At 45.0% G+C, this 20,567-nt stretch overlaps 1 protein-coding gene across 2 annotated transcripts; it reads right to left on the minus strand.

Moving 5' to 3' along the window:
• Nucleotides 1-1,622: 1,622 nt before the first annotated feature.
• Nucleotides 1,623-14,709, minus strand: LOC129327066 (zinc finger protein 883-like). 2 transcript variants are annotated; one of them, XM_054975489.1, is made up of 5 exons: nt 14,628-14,709; nt 13,539-13,591; nt 10,187-10,269; nt 7,319-7,442; nt 1,623-4,993 (listed from the first exon to the last, which is right to left on the minus strand). In XM_054975489.1, the coding sequence occupies exons 3-5, from the start codon at nt 10,199-10,201 to the stop codon at nt 3,105-3,107; spliced, it is 2,028 nt and encodes a 675-aa protein (XP_054831464.1). In that variant the 5' UTR covers nt 10,202-10,269; nt 13,539-13,591; nt 14,628-14,709; the 3' UTR covers nt 1,623-3,104. The 2 variants fall into 2 exon arrangements, with proteins under 2 accessions (XP_054831464.1, XP_054831463.1); XM_054975488.1 differs by lacking the exon at nt 14,628-14,709 and adding an exon at nt 14,319-14,403.
• Nucleotides 14,710-20,567: the final 5,858 nt, after the last annotated feature.

Here is a 20,567-nt window from a genome sequence, read left to right on the forward strand (position 1 = left end):
AAGAGGCAGATTTCAAAGGATGGACACATGGAGTATTCCAATGGAGACTTGCTCAAAGATACTTTGGGATCATCCCAGAAGCCAGGAAGGGAACGTTAGGAGTTTATTCTACACAGTGGAAGCAAACGAAGGTAGATTCTGGAGAAAGACCTAATATTAAAGACCAAAGCAAGGAGATAATTCTGCACATAACATTCCAAAGACAGGAGTGAAAAAAGAGGTCTGGATCAATAAGAATAAAAAAAGCCCCCCACACACAAAAAAAGTTCAGTGGGGAAAAACAATGTATTCAACTTGACAATCTCTAAGCATTTCTCCTACGCTTCGTCCCAGGTGCCCAAGTGGTGGTGACATCTGGAAAAAACATATAAATATAAAATATCTCAAGAATAATAAAATGTCTAAAACACACATCTCTTAAACTATAGGACTGTGTCATAAGATGTACTCAGGGCCAGCTCCAGCATCGCCGGCACCTGAGGCAGCTTAATAGCTGCCTCTGTGTGTGCATATGTGTACCAGGCTGTGTGATGACATCACTGCATGTGACATCAACACGCGGGGCTGGTGCACGTACAGGGGGCCTTCCAACCCTCCCGTTCAGTTGCTCTGTGCGCCAGGCACAGCTGGCCACCAGCTGCACCTGTCCCGCAAAGCAACTGCGGGAGGCTGCCCGCTCAGCTGACAGCACACACTCCAGGCCAACGGTGGTGGCGGCAGCTCCCTGGCACACGCCCCTGCCCTCGGGCTGGTGCCCCTCCGGTGGTATAGTGCCCTGAAACAGTTGCCAGGCTGGCTTCAATGGGCAGGCCAGCCCTGGACAGATGCATTGGTAGGGACAGGGACTATAGGCTGCTCTGCTGGGTACTGTCTGGTGATGTACACATGCACCTGCTAGGAAGCTTTCCATGTAGCTAAACATGCCATGTAAATTAGTTATGCTTTGTTTCAGAAATACTTCATTTCTGTGCTTGACTTTATGCTTTTTAAAAATATTCTACTTCTTTTTTTTAATATCCCTATTGTATCTCTCCCTGACTGTTCTGTTGTTCTTTATTGTATAATTTATTATTTTATTATTCAACTGAATTTATGGCCTGCTGTTCCTGAGAGCGGTTTCAGAGCAGATAGCTGCAAGGAGCATAAAGTAAAACATGGTAAAATAATAACAAAGAGCATAGATAAAAACACGGTAGCTTAAAATAGAATAAAATCAACAATACAGTTAATTAAAACCATCTGTTAAAACAGCAGTGCATACATTGCAGCACAACCTGTTAGATGTGAACAGAACCCGTGGGGTAGAGCAGCCAACTACCAGGTGAACAGCAGAGCCACGGGGTTACCTTAAGCCTGGCAGAACATCTCTATCTTACAGGCCTGGCAGAAAGATCGCAAACCCTGCTGGTCTCAGCTTTCCAGACAGGGAATTCCACCAGGTCGAGGCAAGGCAAGCCTCTCTGTACTTTGCTCAGCGAATGTCCTAGCTGTTGAGTATATTGTATTTTCACTTCCACTGTGTAATCCGCCTTGGATTTCAGTGCAAAAGGCATACTATAAATTATTAAAAAAATGTTTTGAGATGAGATAGAAAACAGATTTTTAAGAAGTTTCGGTTTGCTACCGCTCACATGAGATAAAAACCATGTCCAGCTCACGTTGTTTTTTTAACCTCAGGTGTGCCAAGAACTTTCTGGCAATGCTATTCGACAGATTAGCTATATCCCACATCTTAACCCAGGTGTATGTGAGACTAGCCTGTACCTTTAGTTTAAGAACATGTGTGCATTTTATAATATGCTGCCGCAGACCCTTGTCTGGAACAAAACACTGGTTGAATAAAAGGAAAGCAAGTTTGACAACGGCTTCAATTTCATATTTGCAAGGCATCTGCTCCTATTTTTATAGTACATCTTTCAGACTAATCTTATCATCTCGTTCATAACAATGATACTTGTATTCTCATGTATTCCATGAGAAAGGTTTACTTAAACTTGGAGAGAAACCCATCTCAGGCCATTGGAATGGACAAATATTGGTACCACTTTTTTGTTCAAAATGAACCTGTGAAGAAACTGACATTGGTTTATTCAACATATACCATTTTCTAGCTTTTAGGATGTCAAGATATTAACTACAGTTCTTACATTACTCAGCAACGTCTAAAAAAATTGTTTTAAATTATGTGTGCTGTAATTGGTACTTGTGTCTATCATTCTTTTCTTTTCCTGATTTCTTATCATGTACTATATGTCATAGCAAACAGTGAGATAACTGAGCCTTAAATAACAATTCACTTAGTTCAGTGAGCCGGTGTATAAACATAGCATTGTATATACAGATATATTCTAACATCACCACACTGCTGTATCCCAAGATAATCAATGCTTTGTGGTATCTTACCAACCCTTTCTTTCAGCATTATTATATACCTCACAGTTTCCTATATTCAATCTCTTAACAAAGCCACGTCCTTCAAATATAATTCAAGATTTCCTCCTGTTTGGTTTTATTCCAGTATATAATAAAAGGATACTGTGCCTTTCTAAATTTGTCTGGTAAAGTTCTATTTCCATCCCAGTATTTCTCATAAGCCAATACCTTTCCATGAGCATCATGAACCAGATTTTGCCAATCCACCCATAGTTCAAGTGTCATGACCACGTGCTTATCATTCTTGAGATTTATTTATATATTTTTACGGATCTCCTCCACCTTATCCTGACAAAGCATAGCTGCAGGGATTGTCAAGCAGAATGAATTATTTCCCCACCAGCACAACCAATTATACTTGTTTTCACATTCTAAACGGAGTGTGTTTCTGAGAAAAAAGATAAATAGGGCAACTGGTTTTTGGATTTTCATTGATTTCAGTGACAGCAGAAACCTCTTATTTTAGTCTTTAGACATGGTGTTTCACCCTTATGGCTGGCTTACAAATAATAAAAAACCCTGATGCCAGATATATCACAAAGGCTTCACAGCACAGATGGAGTATGTTACAGATTCTCTACTAGTGGGTTCCCTAGTATTTTAATAAGGGCTGAGTGCTGACTGATTCATGCAACAGATGTATTATGAAAACATCCATCACAACAAGTATTTTATTGCGTCTCCTCTGCATGCATTCTGCGGTGGGCAGTAAAATGGGAGCTCCACATGAAACTCTTTCCACACTTCAGGCATTTATATGGTTTCTCTCCTGTATGGAATCTCTGATGTGATGAAAGGTCTGTGCTCCTTCCAAAGCTCTTTCCACACTCCAGGCATTTAAAGGGTCTTTCTCCAGTGTGGATTCTTTGATGCCTAGTAAGAACTTTGCTCCACCTGAAGCGCTTTCCACATTCCAAGCATTTAAAAGGTTTCTCCCCTGTGTGGATCCTTTCATGAGAATTAAGGCGTGTACTATTGCTGAAGCTTTTCCCGCACTGAATGCATTTGTATGGCTTGTCCCCTGAGTGGATTCTCTGATGTAAATTGAGGTTTGAGTTCTGACTGAAGCTCATTCCACACTCCAAGCATTTAAATGGTTTCTCCCCAGTGTGCATTCTTCGATGTGAAGTCAGGCTGGAGCTCACACTGAAGCTCTTCCCACACTCTAGACATTTATAGGGTTTCTCCCCTGTGTGGATCCTCTTATGTCTAATAAAGCTTGGGCTCTGACTAAAGCTCATTCCACATTCCAAGCATTTAAATGGTTTCTCTGGCTTGTGAATTCTTTCATGTGAACTAAGGTACGTTCTGTGGCTGAAGCTCTCGCCACATTCCAGGCATTTGTATGGCTTGTCCCCAGAGTGGCTTCTCTGATGCGAAGTAAGGACTGAGCTGTGACTAAAGCTCTTCCCACACTCTTGGCATTTATATGGCTTGTCCCCAGAGTGATTTCTCTGATGAGAAGTGAGAGCTGAACTGTGACTGAAGCTCATTCCACATTCTTGACATTTGTATGGTTTCTCCCCTGTATGCACTCTCTGATGTGAAGTAAGATGTTCACTCCGACTAAAACATTTTCCACACTCCAGGCATTTATATGGTTTTTCACCTGTGTGTATCCGTTGGTGTGAACGAAGGCTTGCATTATCACGGCAGCTTGTCCCACACTCCAAGCATTTATATGGTTTCTCTCCTGTGTGGATTCTTTGATGTCTGCTAAGAGTTGCACTGTAAGCAAAGCTCTTCCCACACTCAAGACATTTATATGGTTTCTCCCCTGTGTGAGTTCTCTGATGTGAATGAAGATTTGTACTATCACTGAAGCTTTTTCCACATTCCAGGCATTTATATGGTTTCTCTCCTGTGTGGATTCTTTGATGTCTACTGAGGCTTGTGCTATCACTGAAGCCTTTTCCACACTCTTGGCATTTATATGGTTTCTCTCCTGTATGGATTCTTTGATGTGTAGTAAGACTTGCACTGTAAGGAAAACTCTTTCCACACACTAAGCAGTGAAAAGGTTTCTCACCTGTGTGGATTCTTTGATGGGAACTAAGGCTGGTGCTATCACTGAAGCTCTTTCCACACTCCAGGCATTTATAGGGTTTCTCCCCTCTGTGAATTCTTTGATGTGTAGAAAGAGTTGTGCTCCGGCTGAAGCTCTTTCCACACTCCAAGCATTTATAGGGTTTCTCTCCTGTGTGGATTCTTTGATGCAAAGTGAGGCTTCGGCTGTCACTGAAGCTTTTTCCACATTCCAAGCATTTATATGGTTTCTCTGCAGTGTGGATTTTGAAATGCATATTAAGGTTTGATTTAGAACTGAATGTCTTCCCACACACCAGGCACTCAATTCTTGTTTCTTTGCAATTGTCCTGTCGGACTGATATCCGATCTGCCTGGGCATCATTATCGCAGTCAACAATATCCCAATTTTGGGCCTGGCTTTTCTCCTGGTCCCTTAATTCCTCTGGATTCCCAGGTTCTCCTCCTTCCATCTTGATCACTTCCAATGAAGCCTCAGGCAGTGCTCCGCAGTCTTCACTGTCTTGTCTGTCAGCTACAATAAACAGAGGAAAAACATGATTAAGAATGCTATTGGAAGAGGAAATGGAGCCTCTGATCAAACTGAGCTAACTCTTGTGGAATGTGGCTCCATTCTCTCTGTTTCGTTTCCTACCTTTTCATAGGACAGAGACAGCTTTGAAAGTTGTAGAGAATAACCTTCATCTGCACAGACAAAATTAGATTCCAGTAGCACCTTAGAAACCAATAAAATTTCCTAGATATAAACTTTCATGAGTCAAAGTAATAAAGGCGATGGGATTGCAAAATATCACATTACCTGGTTGCTGTACATGTTATCTTGCTCTGTTTATGTGTAATCCTGCTCCCACGGTTTTGTTTTTTATACTTAAGTAATACTATTTGCTGCATTCTGCAACATATCATTTCTAACAATTTATGCTGTGTTTCAGATTTCTGTAATCCTAGCATTATTCCATTGCTTATTTACTACTTATTTATTTAATTTTATTGACTACACTGACTTGCACTGTGCAATCCGCCTTGACTCTCAGTGAGACAGGCAAACAATATATAAATAAATATGGGTTACTTGCTGGTTTATGCACTGTGCTCATCAACCACTTCCATTTACTTTCATCCAACAACTGAGACTGAACCAGGACATTCTGCTACTGGCTTTAAAGTGGCTGTCCTGAAACAGAGAAACTTTAAGGGCAGATTACAATGTAAGATTGAGGAATTTGTTCATAAATTTAGGATAATGGACACCCAGAGCGGGATACAGACATGGGATTCTTCCCTTTCTGCATTTCCTCCCTGCTCTGATCAAGCTGATTATATTTTGTATTGTACTTTTGCATCCTGGCTCACTTCATTGTAACATCCCTCCCAAGTTCTGATTGGGATATAAGTGCTCAGGGATCTCCATTTCTGCTTGTATCTGATGAAGGGAGTTTGATTCTCGAACGCTTATAACCTGCAAAATCTTGTTATTCTTTAAGGCACTACTGGATTTGAATCTTGAATTTGAGTGTGTCAGCATTTGTGATGTAGTGATGGCCACAAGCATGGATAGCTTTGAAATCCCAGCAGCCTCCTGTGTCTGTGTGCCAGTGGGTGAGGTGGGAGTAGATTGAACCAGCCGTTGCCACACAACGTGCCTTCTTCCAGGCCCAGCTCAAGATGCTGAATTAACATGATGCTGGAGTGGATTCTACCCCTCATCCTACCACACCACTGAAAAAAGTTTATTGATTTGATTGATTGATTTATACCCCACCTTTCCTTTTGGCTCAAGTGTGAAACCTTCTTCCAATCTAAGGAGGCTTCCTCCAATGTAAGTGTGAGGAGGCAACTTCAGGGGAAGGTCTTGACCCCTATGCGCTATTGTTGACCCTCTAGAGTAACTGATGGGTCACTGTGTGAGACCCAATGCTGGGCTAGATAGACCACTGGGTTGATCCAGCAACAAAACAATCCCTTAACACTACTTCTGCTGCTCTCTTGAAGTAGAAAACCTTCCATTCCAGCTATTGGGTCAAGCTCCAGGGCAAAACCGCACCGGCGTTGGTGAATGATCTATCTTCCAGAGAAACTGGGCTATTAACAGCTTGACCAAGAACCCCAGTGGGGCAAGGAATGCCAGAAAGGAAACTCAAAACCCTTCCACTGCAAGGCCTGGCCCTGTGCTCTCCCACAGAGCCACTGCCCCTCCCCATAGATTCGTCAGCTGGAAAACTGAACTGAGGAGAATGCTGACGTGTTCCACTCAGCGGTTCAATTTTTTTCCTAGTGGTCTCCTAGTAGGCTGGTTTTTGCTTTTTTGGTGGTGGCACTGACACTCCAACACAAGTTACCAGTATAAGTATAATCCTTATCTTTCCTCCACAGTTTATATAAGGCGGTTTTATTCAGAACAGCATTTAGCTGAGGTTTTAACACTGGTGGTTCAGTTTGGAAGGAAAGTAACGTTGGTAGGGTTTTTTAAAAAAAATATCATTCGTGAATGGTTGATATGACACCATTTTTGAATTTCAGGTTCAGATTTCTGTGTAAGGTTTGTTCTTATTGTTGACCTCCTCAAGTGGGAAGACCTTTAATAAGTCAATTATTGCAGAGCAGTTATAGCAACGGTCATCAACTATGACTTGAAACATGAGAAGCGACTGACTTTGCAAGCTTCATGCTTTCCAAATAATATGTCTTACACAAAGTCAAACCAGGGTCCAATCGGCGAGATGGAGGCACTGCAGGCCAGTACGGGGCACCGGCTCACATTAGAACCCCAACGCTAATCATCAACACCAGCAATTAAAACCCTCTGACAAATTTTGATCAGGAGCAAGTGGATCCTTACCAAGAGAGGACGTGTTCCCAGCGTTTCCCACTGCATTCCTGCAAAGAGTGTTTCGGCTAAAATCTGGCAGAACCGGCCGTCTGTTGGCAAAATGCTCAGCTGCCTCTTCAAAGATCGCCAGCCTCTAGGGAATTAAAAACCCACATTATTTCTCATCACAAATAATTGCACTCTCAACACACAGACTCCTGCTCGCTACCTGAAAAGCAAAAAAAAAAAGGGGGGGGTTAACAATATTTTCTGGCGATTCGGTTTCGTTTTCTCGGCCATGTCGGACGCTCCTCTCTGCACGTCTGAGAGAGGAAGCGTCCGAGCAGCCTGACCGGGCCCCAGATACTGTGAAGGAACTTGTCAAACATTTAAAGCGGTAGCTTATAAAATAAATCTCAAAGAATATTGCATTAATCACAAAAATGACTGTTTCCTAGGCACCTTCTGAGAACTGAATCTTGGGAGAGCAGAAAAAGACCGTATGGAGACTGTGGTAATCCTGATTCTCAGACATCTGTATCATGAATGTTTCCCGCCTTTTTAAAAAAAAAAAGAAAAAGAAAAATTGTGCCCATTCTGAGTTTACAGCTATTGAGTATCTGTAGAGTCCCCCATCCAGGGAAAGAAACTTTTCAAAAATGGGATCCTAGGCCCAAAAACCTGTGATGGTGCAGAGAATAATATTCTTGCTGAGGAAAAGTTTCTTCCTTCAATCCTGAGGCAATTAGGGACCTGCTTATAGCGTTCAGACTGTGGCAGAGAAGCCACGGACAATATTCAGGCTGCGAAGGGGCCTGCAATAAGTTGGCAGGCAGACATTCAGTGGAGAGAGCTCAGTCTCTCCACTCAGCTGGGTGCTCTTGGAGACCAACGTACATTTATTTAAGGAATTTTTAACCTGCCTTTCACTCAGCGTGGCTCAAGGCAGGATATAATGTCACCTAGAGGTCAGGAAAGATCCTGCACTCCTTTCCACAAGCTAGGCAAGACTGAATTACCCAAGAGGGCTTTCTATTGCTGCAACATAAGAAATAGCTCAAAGAAATACCTTGGAAAGGGACACGGACTGGAGACTAGGCAACTGAGTACTGTCTGCTGATGTAGATAATGCTCCTGCTGGGCAGTTCAACATTGCCAAAGGTCATAGAGTTAGAAGGGGTCTTACAGACCGTCTAGTCCAACCCCCTGCCCAATGCAGAAACAGGATAAAGCATCCATAACACATATTCATCCAACCACTCCTTGAAGGCTGCCCACCACATCCCTAGGGAGCTGATTCCACTGTCATGTCCGTGGCTTCTCTGCCACAGACTGAATGCTATAAGCAGGTCCCTCAGGATACAGATGTCTGAGAATCAGGATTACCACAGTCTCCACACGGTCTTTTTCTGCTCTCCCAAGATTCAGTTCTCAGAAGGTGCCTAGGAAACAGTCGGGATAGAACTGTAATCAACTAAACTAAATTAAACTGGTATAAAGGGAGAGCAAGAAAAAGCTCTATCCATTTCTTCCACCTCCATCTCTAATTTAACAAAGCTCTGTAAGCCTCTAGGCTCTATATAAAATCCTGCCCAGCTGGCCACCTTCAACCTGTGATAGGGCTTTGCATGCCTGCACTTTCTCTCTGAAGTCAAGCAACTGATCTGTAGGCGCTACTGGGCCCTGTGGGTGAATTAGGAAGGGAGAGAAGGTAGCAGTGAGTTACAGGACTCTAAGAGATGCCATTAAGAAAGAACTGAGAAACAAGGGGTCCTGGCCTGTTTCTCCAGCCAGTGCAGTCACATACACCCCACCCAATGTCACTTTGACAAGGACATTCTGGATTTCATGAAGTATTAAGGGGAAAAAACAACGTTCAAATAATAGGCAGTCTATCGTCTATATAGCTAACCAATTGATTGACAGCTCTTGATTATTGGTTATGCCAGAAGACTGTCATGTTCTGCCAGGAGATTCTCTTAGACTAGGCTAGAGGAGTTAAAGGTCTTTATTAAGAGATTTCCACCAGTAGAGGACAGTACAAAGCAATTACGAGGAATACCAGGGCAAGGGCCAGTGGGCTAGTTATACCCTCCTCTCTCCTCCCCCTTTTTCGAGCAGAAGTCTGTAAGACTTGGTCATGTTCTCTCACAGCAAAGCTGGAAGGGGGAAGAGAGGCAAGCGCACCAAAGCCCCAAGGTCATTCAGCTGGCTCCCAGGTGCCTCAAGCTCCACCCACCCCCACACCTATAGATAAGACAGCTGAGTGCAGGATAGCAATAGCAGAGAAAATAGCAAGAGAACAGCAGAACGACAAACTATCTATTCCCCCGATCCCTCAGCGTAAAAGACATCACTGACATAGGAAAGAGACCATCCCAGAGGAGTAAGCTGTGCTCATTTTTTTGCAGCGAAGTGAGTGAGTCAGAGCTTACTTCATTAGGTGCATAGGCGTGTACATTCATTAGGGAGATACATTTCCAGTAAAAGTGCCATAAAGTAGAAGTAGAAAGGGAGGAAGATGTTACAAAGAGAGGCTATGTTTTAAAGGATCCAGGTAAAACAGCAACTAGTAAATAAAGTACAAAAAGTAAATAAAGAACAAAACACATTTCAAAGGATTCAAGCATACCTGAGAAGCTTCAAGTAATTAACAGTTTCTGTTGCCTATAACTTGAAGCATAAATATGTCTTCCCACAGATGTATACGCCGTGCATCTGATGAAGTGAGCTCTGAATCATGAATGCTAATGCCAGAATAAATGTTGCTTGTCTTCAAGGTGCCCCAAGGCTTCTGTTTTGTTTCAAAGGCAAGGGAGAGGCTCCTTTGGCTCCGGTAAACAAGGAGGAGAAACTCGAGGTGTCCCGGGTACACCTCCCTGATGATTCACCCCTTACCTGAGCAGGATCCATAGTAGCCCTTTCCACTCCGCCCCAAAGACGAACGAATCTGGATGGGGAATCCAGCGCTCTTCCAGGGCCTGGCAAGGAAAACAAAGGAAACGGGAAGATTTTAAAACTCCACAGACATTTAGCACTTCTTTGCAGAATCTGCATTTGTCTTCCAGGTTGGATCAAGGAGCAGGGCCTGAGCTAGAACTCCCCCCCCCCCAATGGGATGAGCCAAACGGGTCTTGGTTTATTTTCTCCCACTCTTCACTTTTCCCATTTTGCTCAAATGTCTAGACAGACCTTCCCTTCTCTGCCTTCACGCTCTCTCGCTCTTTCTATCCCTCCCTCCCCCCTTTCTTTCCCAGATGTCGGCAACCTTTTTAAAGAGAGCCAGCATGGTATAGGAGTTAGAGTGCAAGAGTAGGATTTGAGAGATCCAGGTTTGAATCCTCATAATGGCTGCCCTTGGGCCAGTCACATACTCTTGACCTAACCTACCACACAGGGTTGTTGCGAGAATAAAATTAAGGACAGGAGTACAGTATAAGCTGCTTTGGGCCACCACTAGAGAGAAAGAGGGGATATAAATGAAGTAATAATAAATAATAAACGTTCAATTTATATACCACCCTTCAGGATGACTTAACACCCATTCAGAGTGGTTTTAAAAAGTATGTTATTATTATCCCCACAACAACAATCACCCTATCAGGTGGGTGGGGCTGAGAGAGCTCAGAGAAGCTGTGACTGACTCAAAGTCACCCAAGGTTGGCTTCAAGTGGAGGAGTGGGGAATCAAACCCCATTCTCCAGATTAGAGTCCTGCACTCTTAACCGCTACAACAAACTGGCTACAAAAGAAGTAAATAAATAAAAAAAAAATCAAAGAGCCAAACCACCTCCAAATTCAGAGCAAGAGATCAACAGAGAGCCAGTAGAAGAAAGCCCATTTGACTAAGTGGAAATAATATTTATTTGGATTATTTCTATGCCACCTCTTCATATAGCCTGCTTGAGGCAGCTTACAAAATAAAATATAATATCACCACCGAACCCCTAAAGTCACAACCACTGAAAATAAATCAGAAACCCAGCATTAATTTAAAATCCCCAGTAAGACCACAAAAGGAGCTTAAAGCATGTAGTAAGTACCTTTAAAAATTTACAAATATAACGTGACAGATAATTGAAGTGTTAATTAATTACCCATAAACACTTCCACACCCCAACCACGGATTGCTGCAAGTCCTTTATTATTATTATTATTATTAGGAAGTGGCCAACGATCTAGATGGATAATTGATCTCTATATAGCTAGCTTTTATAAGCCAGCTAGCATGGTGTAGAGATCGGATATCAGGCTAGGATTTGGGAAGCCAAGGTTCAGATCTTCACTGTGTCACGGAAGGTGGCTGGCTGACCCTGAGCCAGCCACATTCTTTCAGCCTAACCTACCTCACAGGTCTGCTGTTGTTGTCAGGATAAAATGGAGTAGTGGAGAAGAGAATAAGTTACTTTGGTTTCACATCAGGAGGAAGGCAGGGCATAAATGAATCAATTAAAAAGATAAATTACCTCCAAGAGATCGACAGAAAGCCAGAACAAGAAAGACCATTTGCTTAACTGGAAATATTATTTATTTATCTGGATTACTTCTGTGCCATATTTCCTTACATCCTGCTTGAGACACCTTATGAAGGAAAGCAGAATAACACTATGTCACACCCCAGGACACTTGCACCAGGTGGGAGGGGGTGGGAGAGAAGGGCTGGGACATGGTCATTGTTCTTAGCAAGCCAGCTGCCCTGTAACGGGGCAGAATGAGGCAACTTGGAGACTAGTAAGGGCAGGGCTGGAACAGACAGGAACAAAGACTTACTGGAGGACAAAGGTCTCCTTGGGAGAAATGACCTACTGAGGAGTAGCCATAGGGCAGGAGCAACTTGGAGAGTCCAGGAGAAGGCGGATAAAAAAACACCAAGCCGAAGGAGATCAGCGTGGAAGCACCTGGCTGGAACCAGAGAAGGGGAGTGGCCTGGTGTCTGTACAGTGGGCAGGGAAACAGGACTTTGTGGCCCAGAGGCCACAGCTACCACTGGGCCCGTCTGCGTGGCCTAACTACAGCTGGTTGTAAAAGAGAAGGAGGCTAAGGAGCTACCAAGACCTCAGCTGGGGAAGCAGGCCTAAGAACCTGAGTGAAAGCAGGTGGGGGTATTAAAGGAAAAAACCAGCCCCAGATGCAGGATGACTGTTAATTTTGGAAACTGCCGATCAGAAATCCAGCATTAATTTTAAAAATCTGGCAAGATTGTTAAAAGAGCCTAAAATAGACAACTTGAATATGACAGATAATTAAAAATGTTAATTGACAAGCAATACAATTTTCTGCAGCCCACTGGTTGGTTGTTCAGAGTCCTTTATTAGGAAGTGACACACAAGAGATGTCCCTCTGTACACAGGAGCACCATGTACAATTGTTTCAAAGCACTGGCATAGATCTGTACATGGCTTGCGCTTGAATTGCTGGCAATGTTCACCTCTACGTACCTTTCTGTAAAGCATCTCTAAGATGGCCTTTTGTCCCATAGAAATCTTTGCCTGCATCCCACCTCTATACCCGAATACGTTCATTTCCTAGCCATATTTGGTTCCATACTGAGCCACATTTGTATTTAGAGCCATAGGGGGGCAAACTCCTGCTCTGTTCTCCCTTCTGCAAAGCCCTCCCTCGGCCACCAGAGATTCCTCACTTTTCTGGCTACATTTTAATTCTCAAATCAAACCCTTTTAAGTCCTTTTGTAGAACAACAGAATTCACAGCAAGAAAGTGGAGGTGGGGCATCAATTACACACTGCATTGTGCCACCAGCAACTTTCCCCAAAAGTTTTCTATTCTATTAAAATAAAGTTTGGGAGAGATTAAGTGTTAGAAGACAGATGCCTGCTGGGGATCATACGAAAAAGAGTCCACAAAGTTCAGGAATCAGAAGATAAGGTCTGCGAAAAGCGTAAACAGAAAAGATGGTTAGAAATATTGGAGATTCTGGAGAGCCAATGTGGTGTAGCAGTTAGTGTTGGACGGGTAGCTAGGAAACCCAGATTCAAATCCCCTCTCTAAGAGCCAAGCTACAAGTGACGCCTTACACGGGTTGGACACTTGTCAGTTTCCCTCAAGTTTTGATGGTTTTACAGCTTGGCTCTCCATTGCAGCTGCAAGACCAGGATGCCTACATTTCCCATCAAAACTTGAGGAAAGCTGACAAGTGTCCAACCTGTGTAAGACGTCACTTGTAGCTTGGCTCTAACACAGAAGCTTGCGGGGCCTGGGGCCAGACTCACACACACTCAGCTTGACCTACCTTACAGGATTGTTGTGAAGATAAAATGGAGGCGAGGAGAATTATGGAGGCCGCTTTAGGTCATCACCAGGAAGAAAAACAGCATATAAATTAAGTAAAAAGAAATATTTCTTTAAAAAATGCTTAGAAAGCAATAGAAAAAAAGTAAAGTGCAACCTCTACCAAGGTTGCTAGAAAGAAGGAAATTCTACAAGAGATCTGAAGTGTCCCTGATTTGTTTGGAGGTGGATGGATCTTGCATTTTAAGGGAATTTAAAGGGAATTTTTGTTTCTAGGAAAATATTTTCTCTCCCCCTCCACAAGTCATCTCTGTCTTGTCAGGGAACAGCTACATAGTTAGATGGTCCTACCAAGGGGTTTCAGAATAGCCCAAAAAGCTTCCAGGCCAGCTAAAGAGCCACGGTTCCGGTTTCTATTTCAACTATTCTCTCTCTACACGCAGCACATGAACCACTGAGGTTCTGGGCAGGAAAGCAACTCTCCTTCGAGCTACCTCTGCAAAGAATAGCTGAACTCTACAGGAGAAGGCAAGGGATTGGGACCCCACCCAACGCAGAAAGTTACCCCCACTCCAGCTTGGGTTTTTGGGAGGGGGGGCTCTTAGAGCTTAAGAGGTTTTAGCCCCCTTTCCGAAAATAGTTTCAGGTGCATAGCTGTGCTGGTAGAACAGCAGGATTGGAGTCCAGTGACACCTGAGAGGCCAGCAAGAGCTTCAGGGCATACACTTTAGAGAGACAGCGCTCCTTTCTTCCGCCCCCTTCCTTGCAACCGCCCTCCGACCTTCTGGCTAAGAAACGCAGGCTCAGAGATCTCTACTCCTACTTGTACTGAAGACTCTGAACAGCTCGTCCCCTGGAAATCTTGCTAGTCTCTTAAGATGCCAGTGGATTCGAATCCCTTTTCCGAAAAGAAAATGCAAAAAGGTCCCTTTTGCAATCTCCACACACACACGCACCCCCCAAACTGGGACAAGCACCGAGAAGCTCGTAGGGGAGAATTTGCAGGGGCAGCAACGCACCCCCCCCTTTAGTGCTATTCAAAGGAGCAGCCAGCTCTCTCTCCTCCCCCCACCCCCAACATGCCTCTCACCTCCCAAATGTTGCAATTTGATTCCCCCCCTTCTTTTCCTGCTCCCCTTCTCTACAAGGCAGACCCACAGACCCCAATTTCCAAGTCCCCAAATGGGCGGAAGAGGAGGGAGGGGGCCTGTGGAGAGAGAGAGAAAGGCAAGAGATGCCCTGGCAGCCGCTCCCTTCCGGTTCCCAATTGGAGGGGGGATCCACCATATGCGTGGCACAAGCACGCGTGCAGCGAAGGAGAGCCGAATCTCCGTGGGGTGCTTGGCCACGTTCGACTGAATACTTGAAGTGTCTCTCTAGCCACATGAAGTCCCCAACCCTTCGGGCCATTGATCATTTTTAAGGGGCAAAGCTGCAGAATCCTGCACTGATAGGAGCGCTGCGCGTGAAAGGATCGCCTGTCTCTCGGCTCACTCCCGTCTTCCCAACCAAACCTACACATACAAAAGGAATCTTGAGTCTCTTCACTGTCGGCTTCCTCTGAATTCAGTCCTGGCTGGAGAAATTCAAGCATCTTGCCAGGATCTTTGTTTATTCGCTTCATTGCTATCCCGCCTTTCTCCTTGAGGATTCGAGGCGGATTACAGAATTACCAAACAATGCAATGAAACTAGCGCAATGCGTTCAATAAAGAACAAACGCTTTGGGAGGGGAGGAACTGCCTAAAATTTGATCACAGACATTAACAGTGAAATTCTAAGCAGAGTTACTCCAGTCTACAACTGGATTCCTTTTGTAAAAAATACTCTCCTGTCCTGAATATTTTTGCACATTCTGCAGAACGATTGACAGGGCCCTACTGGCCATCTGGATTCACACCATGGTAACCTCAGACTAAACTTTTGTAAGTCTCCCCTCAAAGGCAGCTCAGAGCCTCTAGCTAGTGCGAAACACCACTGCTGGGTTATTATCAGGAGCTAGGATGAATATTAATTCCATTGTGCTGTTACTCCACTGGCTACCAAGCTCAATTCAAGATCTGGCCCATCGCCTGCAAAGGCCTTCATAGCCTTGGCCCCTCACATCTGCAGGGCCGCCTCTTCCCCTCGGCTTCGCCACAGCAGCTTTGCGTATCTGAACAGGACCTTGTGCTGATACCACTTTGCCAATGGGCAAAATCAACAGCTGCCCACTCCCAACATTCTCTGTCGTGCCCTCTCCTCTCAGCGCCCCTCCCATTGCTTCTCCTCAGGGCTTGTTTGAGTCTATCCCATTTTTTTTCCTGAAATGGCACACAAAGCCAAAAATCTGTCTTTCTCTTGCTAACAACCAAAAGTGTTTATTTTGTGGCCATGGCTTTACCTCCATTATTCTTTGCCACTTTCTTTGTATGTAATATTTTGCTTCTGAGCCCTGTATTTCTGTCAAAAATGTTCTCTAACTGTTTTAAATTGCTCTGTTTTGTGTGGAAAAGAGGGATCAAGAACTGCTCAGCAAGGGGGACTAAAAGGAAATACTAAGGAGAAGGTCTGTTATGGCAACTGTAGATTATAAAATATGGCTGCTGTGGTATGAACACGGCTCATTTTGAGGGGGAATGCACAGGAATGCAGTTCCAGTAGTTCTCCAAAAGGTCTCATGTCAGGTGGCCCCGCCCACCTGATTTTTGGCCATTTGGGGCCTGTTTCACTCAATTTGGGCCCAAAATGGCCAGGATCAGGCCCAAAACAGCCAGGATTGGTCCTGAAACGGCCAAGATTGGGCCTCTGACAAGTAGTGGATCACCCTCCCACTCAGCAATAGCCCGATCCTAAACATTTTGAGCTCCTTTTTGGCTATTTTCAGCCCCCTTTTGCCATTTTGGGCCCAATTTTGGCTCTGAATGGCCAGGGTTTGGTCCAAAACAGCCAGGATAGAGGATGTCAGAGAGTGGGGCATATGTAAATCAGTTATGCTAATGACACTTCTGGTGCTGGCAAGGGTATGGCATATGCAAATGAGTTATGCTAATGAGTTCCTGCAGCTCTTTTTCTACAAAATGATCCCTGGGTATGAATGAATGAATTCTTGTGAGATCTGGTTGGGAGATATTCCCTCAGCCTCCCTAACATGAGGACTGTGAAACAGGCAGACCTTGCCAAGCTGTTGTAAGGGGACTGCTGAAATAACACTTTTGATGCACTTTGAACAGTGAGACATAGAGACCATGATGACTAACATGCATGTGTTGACTATTAACAATAAACACGCATTTCCTTCCTACCCACACTCGTATGGTATGCTAGGCAATGCTCCAATGAAAGGCATCCTGAGACCCCCACTGGGGCTCAAACCGGTGGCTCCCTCCTCAGCCAGCACAAGATGTGACTCACAGAGCTGCCAAGCATGCCAGGGTAGAAAGGGGAACATGTCCATAGCCTTCAGGATCTGAAATCGTAGCCCAACCATGAATCCCAAGCCTTTTTCTTGGCACGTCTGCCCCTAAATTCTTTTTGTAGAACTGAGGGCTGGCCTGGCAGCTTCTAATACTAGTGTCAGGAGCATAAAGAGTACTTTACTTAACTTTAGATCAGAAGACGGCAGGTTTGAATCCTGCCTGGCTCAAGGCTTTGCATTATGCTGCTGTCGGCTTTCCCTGACAGAGAAAAATGAAAAATCAAGAACTCTTCCCTTAGCATGATTCAAACACACAGCTGTTATCAGGACCTCCTTCCCAGATGTGTGCTGCCGGCTCTCAGTCCATCTTGGCTAAATCACTTAGATTTATCAATGTAATTTCATCAGCAAGGACAAGTCTTTCTGAGCACAAAACCTATTTACTATCAAGCAGTCAGGTGGGCTTGATTACTTTTACTGATCTTGTATGAATGATTCCTACCAACCTGCCAAAAGCGTGGGTGAAGCCTCCACCCTGCCAGACCTTTAGTCCACTCTCTCTAGATGTAATCACTTTTTGTTACCTTTCTAAGAAGCTCCCCTTCCTAACTCACTCAAAGTCAGCAAAGCCACACAGTCTTATCCTGGACTCTTCCTGAATTCCTGGCCATTACAATATTTCTTTGATACCCTTTTGTGCAGGCTCTATAACTACAGCTGTTCTGCCGGCCAAAGGCAGGCAGTCTAATCCCCTCTGCTGTCCACACCACTCTTCTCTTTGGGAACCAGCCAACTTTTTCCTTGGGACCTTTGGAAGCTCTGCCTAATAGTCCCCTACTCTCAGTCTCTGGCCCATCAAAACAGACAATGTACTCTCTCTGCAAACCACTGCAACTCCAGCCCTATACAAACTGGGGCAAGCACCGAGAAGCTCCTACGGGAGAATTTGCAGTGGCAACAACACACCCTCCGCCCTGTAGTGCTATTTAAAGGAGCAGCCAGCTTTCTCTCCTCCCCCCACCCCCAGCATGCCTCTCACCCCCCCAAATGTTGCTCAGTGGACTGAGAAGAGATAAACACACCTTTCCTCTGAAAACTCTCCTTTCTCCTTCTTTAAATCCTCCCCTCCTCATTTCTCCTTGTGGTCCTTTTCCGGTGCAAAATTCCACCTTGCCAGAGGCTTGCTTTTTCCTCCCCCCTTACTTTCTCTCTTCTCATACAGCTCTCCATATGCATGTCCCCCTGAACACAACAATTGCACCGTTCTTATGCTTGGGTACCTTTTCAATTCCTAGATCCAGAGGAGTTAGCCGTGTTAGTCTGTAGTAGCAAAACAGAAAAGAGTCCAGTAGCACCTTTAAGACTAACCAACTTTACTGCAGCATAAGCTTTCGACAACCACAGGATGCATCTGACGAAGAGAACTGTGATTCTCAAAAGCTTATGCTACAGTAAAGTTGGTTAGTCTTAAAGGTGCTACTAGACTCTTTTCTATTTTTCAATTCCTGTACCCCTATACCCCCTCAATAAATTTTAAACCTTGCTTTGGAAAATAACTGGTCCTTTCATGGCTACTAGTAGCCTATTAGAGGCACCTTGAGCTTTCTTGCCTGCTATCCAGATGAAAGATCCCTCAATCTCATGTGCTGCCCCCCCCCTAATTGGCAAGTGTGAAAGTTTTCCAAGCTATCCAAGCTATAGAAGTGGGAAGAGGGTTTCCTCTGATACTGACCTTAATTCCCTTAGTTGTCTAAGGATTCATGCGAAGGGGAGTGCATGTGGTAATACAGCCTTCTGATCTAGAGTCAGAGGTGCTACCATTGCACCCCAAGGTCAGCAGCTAGCCTGATGGAACAGCAGCCAGCTGCCCAAGGCCAAGATATGATGGAAGAAGGGGGCCGGGGGGGTGCAGTTTGAGTCTGTGTGCAGCTCATAGGGAAAACATGTGCAAGGTATGCACAGCTGTGACCCTGTGGTGCAGCGTAGTGTGGGTTGTCATTCTGGGAGATGCAAGGGAAGGTTGCAATCCGGCATTCAAAGGGTGCAGGCTTGAGCCCTGTTCTGCCAGAGCTGCTTGCCCTGAGACAGGGCCTGGTGTGTTGGAAGGGCCCTTGCAGAACTGAGCAAGTCCCCCAAGCCAGGGGAGGCTCCCTCCCCCATGTTTCCAGGTAAGGCTGAGAAGCATGCAGTTGAGTTCAGCACCAGCAGTGTGGGTGGGTGGGGAGGGGGAGGCATAGTTGTTTAGAGAGCTTCTTTCTCAGTCGAATCAATGGGTCAGTATAGTTTTTTTTTAGGGGACCCCAAAACCGATGTGTTCCCTTTCCCTCCCATTTTGCTGTCTACTTAAATGATAGCAATGGGAGGGAAGACGGTATGGTTTGGTCTGATCGCCTCACAGAAGATAAGCAGGGAGACCACAAAGGAAGATTCTGCCGAGGAAGGCAATGGCAAACCACGTCTGCTTCTTACTAGTCAGCAACAGGGGCTGAAGAACTAGACAGAGTGGATTAAATGGGAGGGGGAATCCCTCTGGGTACAGAACCACCTGGTGAAGACCTAAGGACAAGCTATGTCACTGAAACTGATAGGTATCTGGAGTTGCCAACATCCAGATGGGGCCTGGAGATCTCCCAGATTTATCATTGATCTCCAGTCTATAGCATTCAGTTCCCCTGGAAAAAATGGCTCCATTGGAGGGTGGACTCTGGGGCATTATATCTTGTTGATGTCCCTCCCCTTTCCAAACTCCACCCTCTCCAAGCTCCACCCCCATATCTCCAGGAATTTCCTGGCCTGAAGATGGGAAATTTTAAAGGTAGCCCCAGTTTGGAAGCTGCTTTCAACCCCAGATAGGGGCACAGTGGAAGACTGAAGAAGGCGTGCCAGGCGGTGCTTAATTTTTTTCACCCTTGATTTGCCCTGAAACGCTCTACTCAGACTCGTTGCTCTGGGCCCCTGGAAACACTGACCAAGAGAGGGCAGGGGAGGATATTGCAGAGGGGTATGCAGGCCCCACGTGGCCCTGTAGATTACGGGAGCAAGCCTAAGCAGGTCTACTCAGAAATAAGTCCCATGTTATTGAATGGGGCTTACTCCCAAGAAAGCATCCATAGGACTGCAGCCTACATCTCTGTCTTGCCGCATCAGCTCTTCCTAGGTATGGAAGTCACTTTCTCACTGGAGCCTCTGGACAGTAGAGACCCCCATCAAATCTCACCATAGCTCGATCTAGGTGGAACTTTTCAGACATCAGAAGTGAAGCAGGGTCAGCCCTAGTTAGTACCTGGATGAGAGACTGCCAAGGAAGTCCAGGGTCTCTTCACAGAGACAGGCAACGACAAACAACCTTTGTTAGTCTCTCACCTTGGTGAGTTGCCATAAGATGGCTGCAACTGGATGGCATTTCCCACTACCACCATCAAATTTCAGTGGCATTAGCTCAGCTAGCTTTCAAGCTTAGGGCACCTCCCAATAATAGGCACGTGTGAAGCCCTGATTCAGAGTGAGCACAACAGAGGAAGCACTTCATTTTTCCCCCTGGGTGCCATTCTTCCCAAACTGACACAACCTTGCCCCAGCTGCTATTTGCCTTCTCTGCTTTTATTGTCAAGCTCCCGGGATCTTTGCCTTCTGT

The sequence above is a fragment of the Eublepharis macularius genome, chromosome 4 (assembly GCF_028583425.1).
Source record: "Eublepharis macularius isolate TG4126 chromosome 4, MPM_Emac_v1.0, whole genome shotgun sequence".
In the NCBI taxonomy this organism is placed as follows: domain Eukaryota; kingdom Metazoa; phylum Chordata; class Lepidosauria; order Squamata; family Eublepharidae; genus Eublepharis; species Eublepharis macularius.

Excerpts from the sequence above, each read along its gene's own strand:
- LOC129327066 (XM_054975489.1), bottom strand. Across the intron at positions 4,994-7,318 it reads TGGGAACACGTCCTCTCTTG|CTGACAGACAAGACAGTGAA; the intron begins GTAAGGATCCAC and ends TGTTTATTGTAG.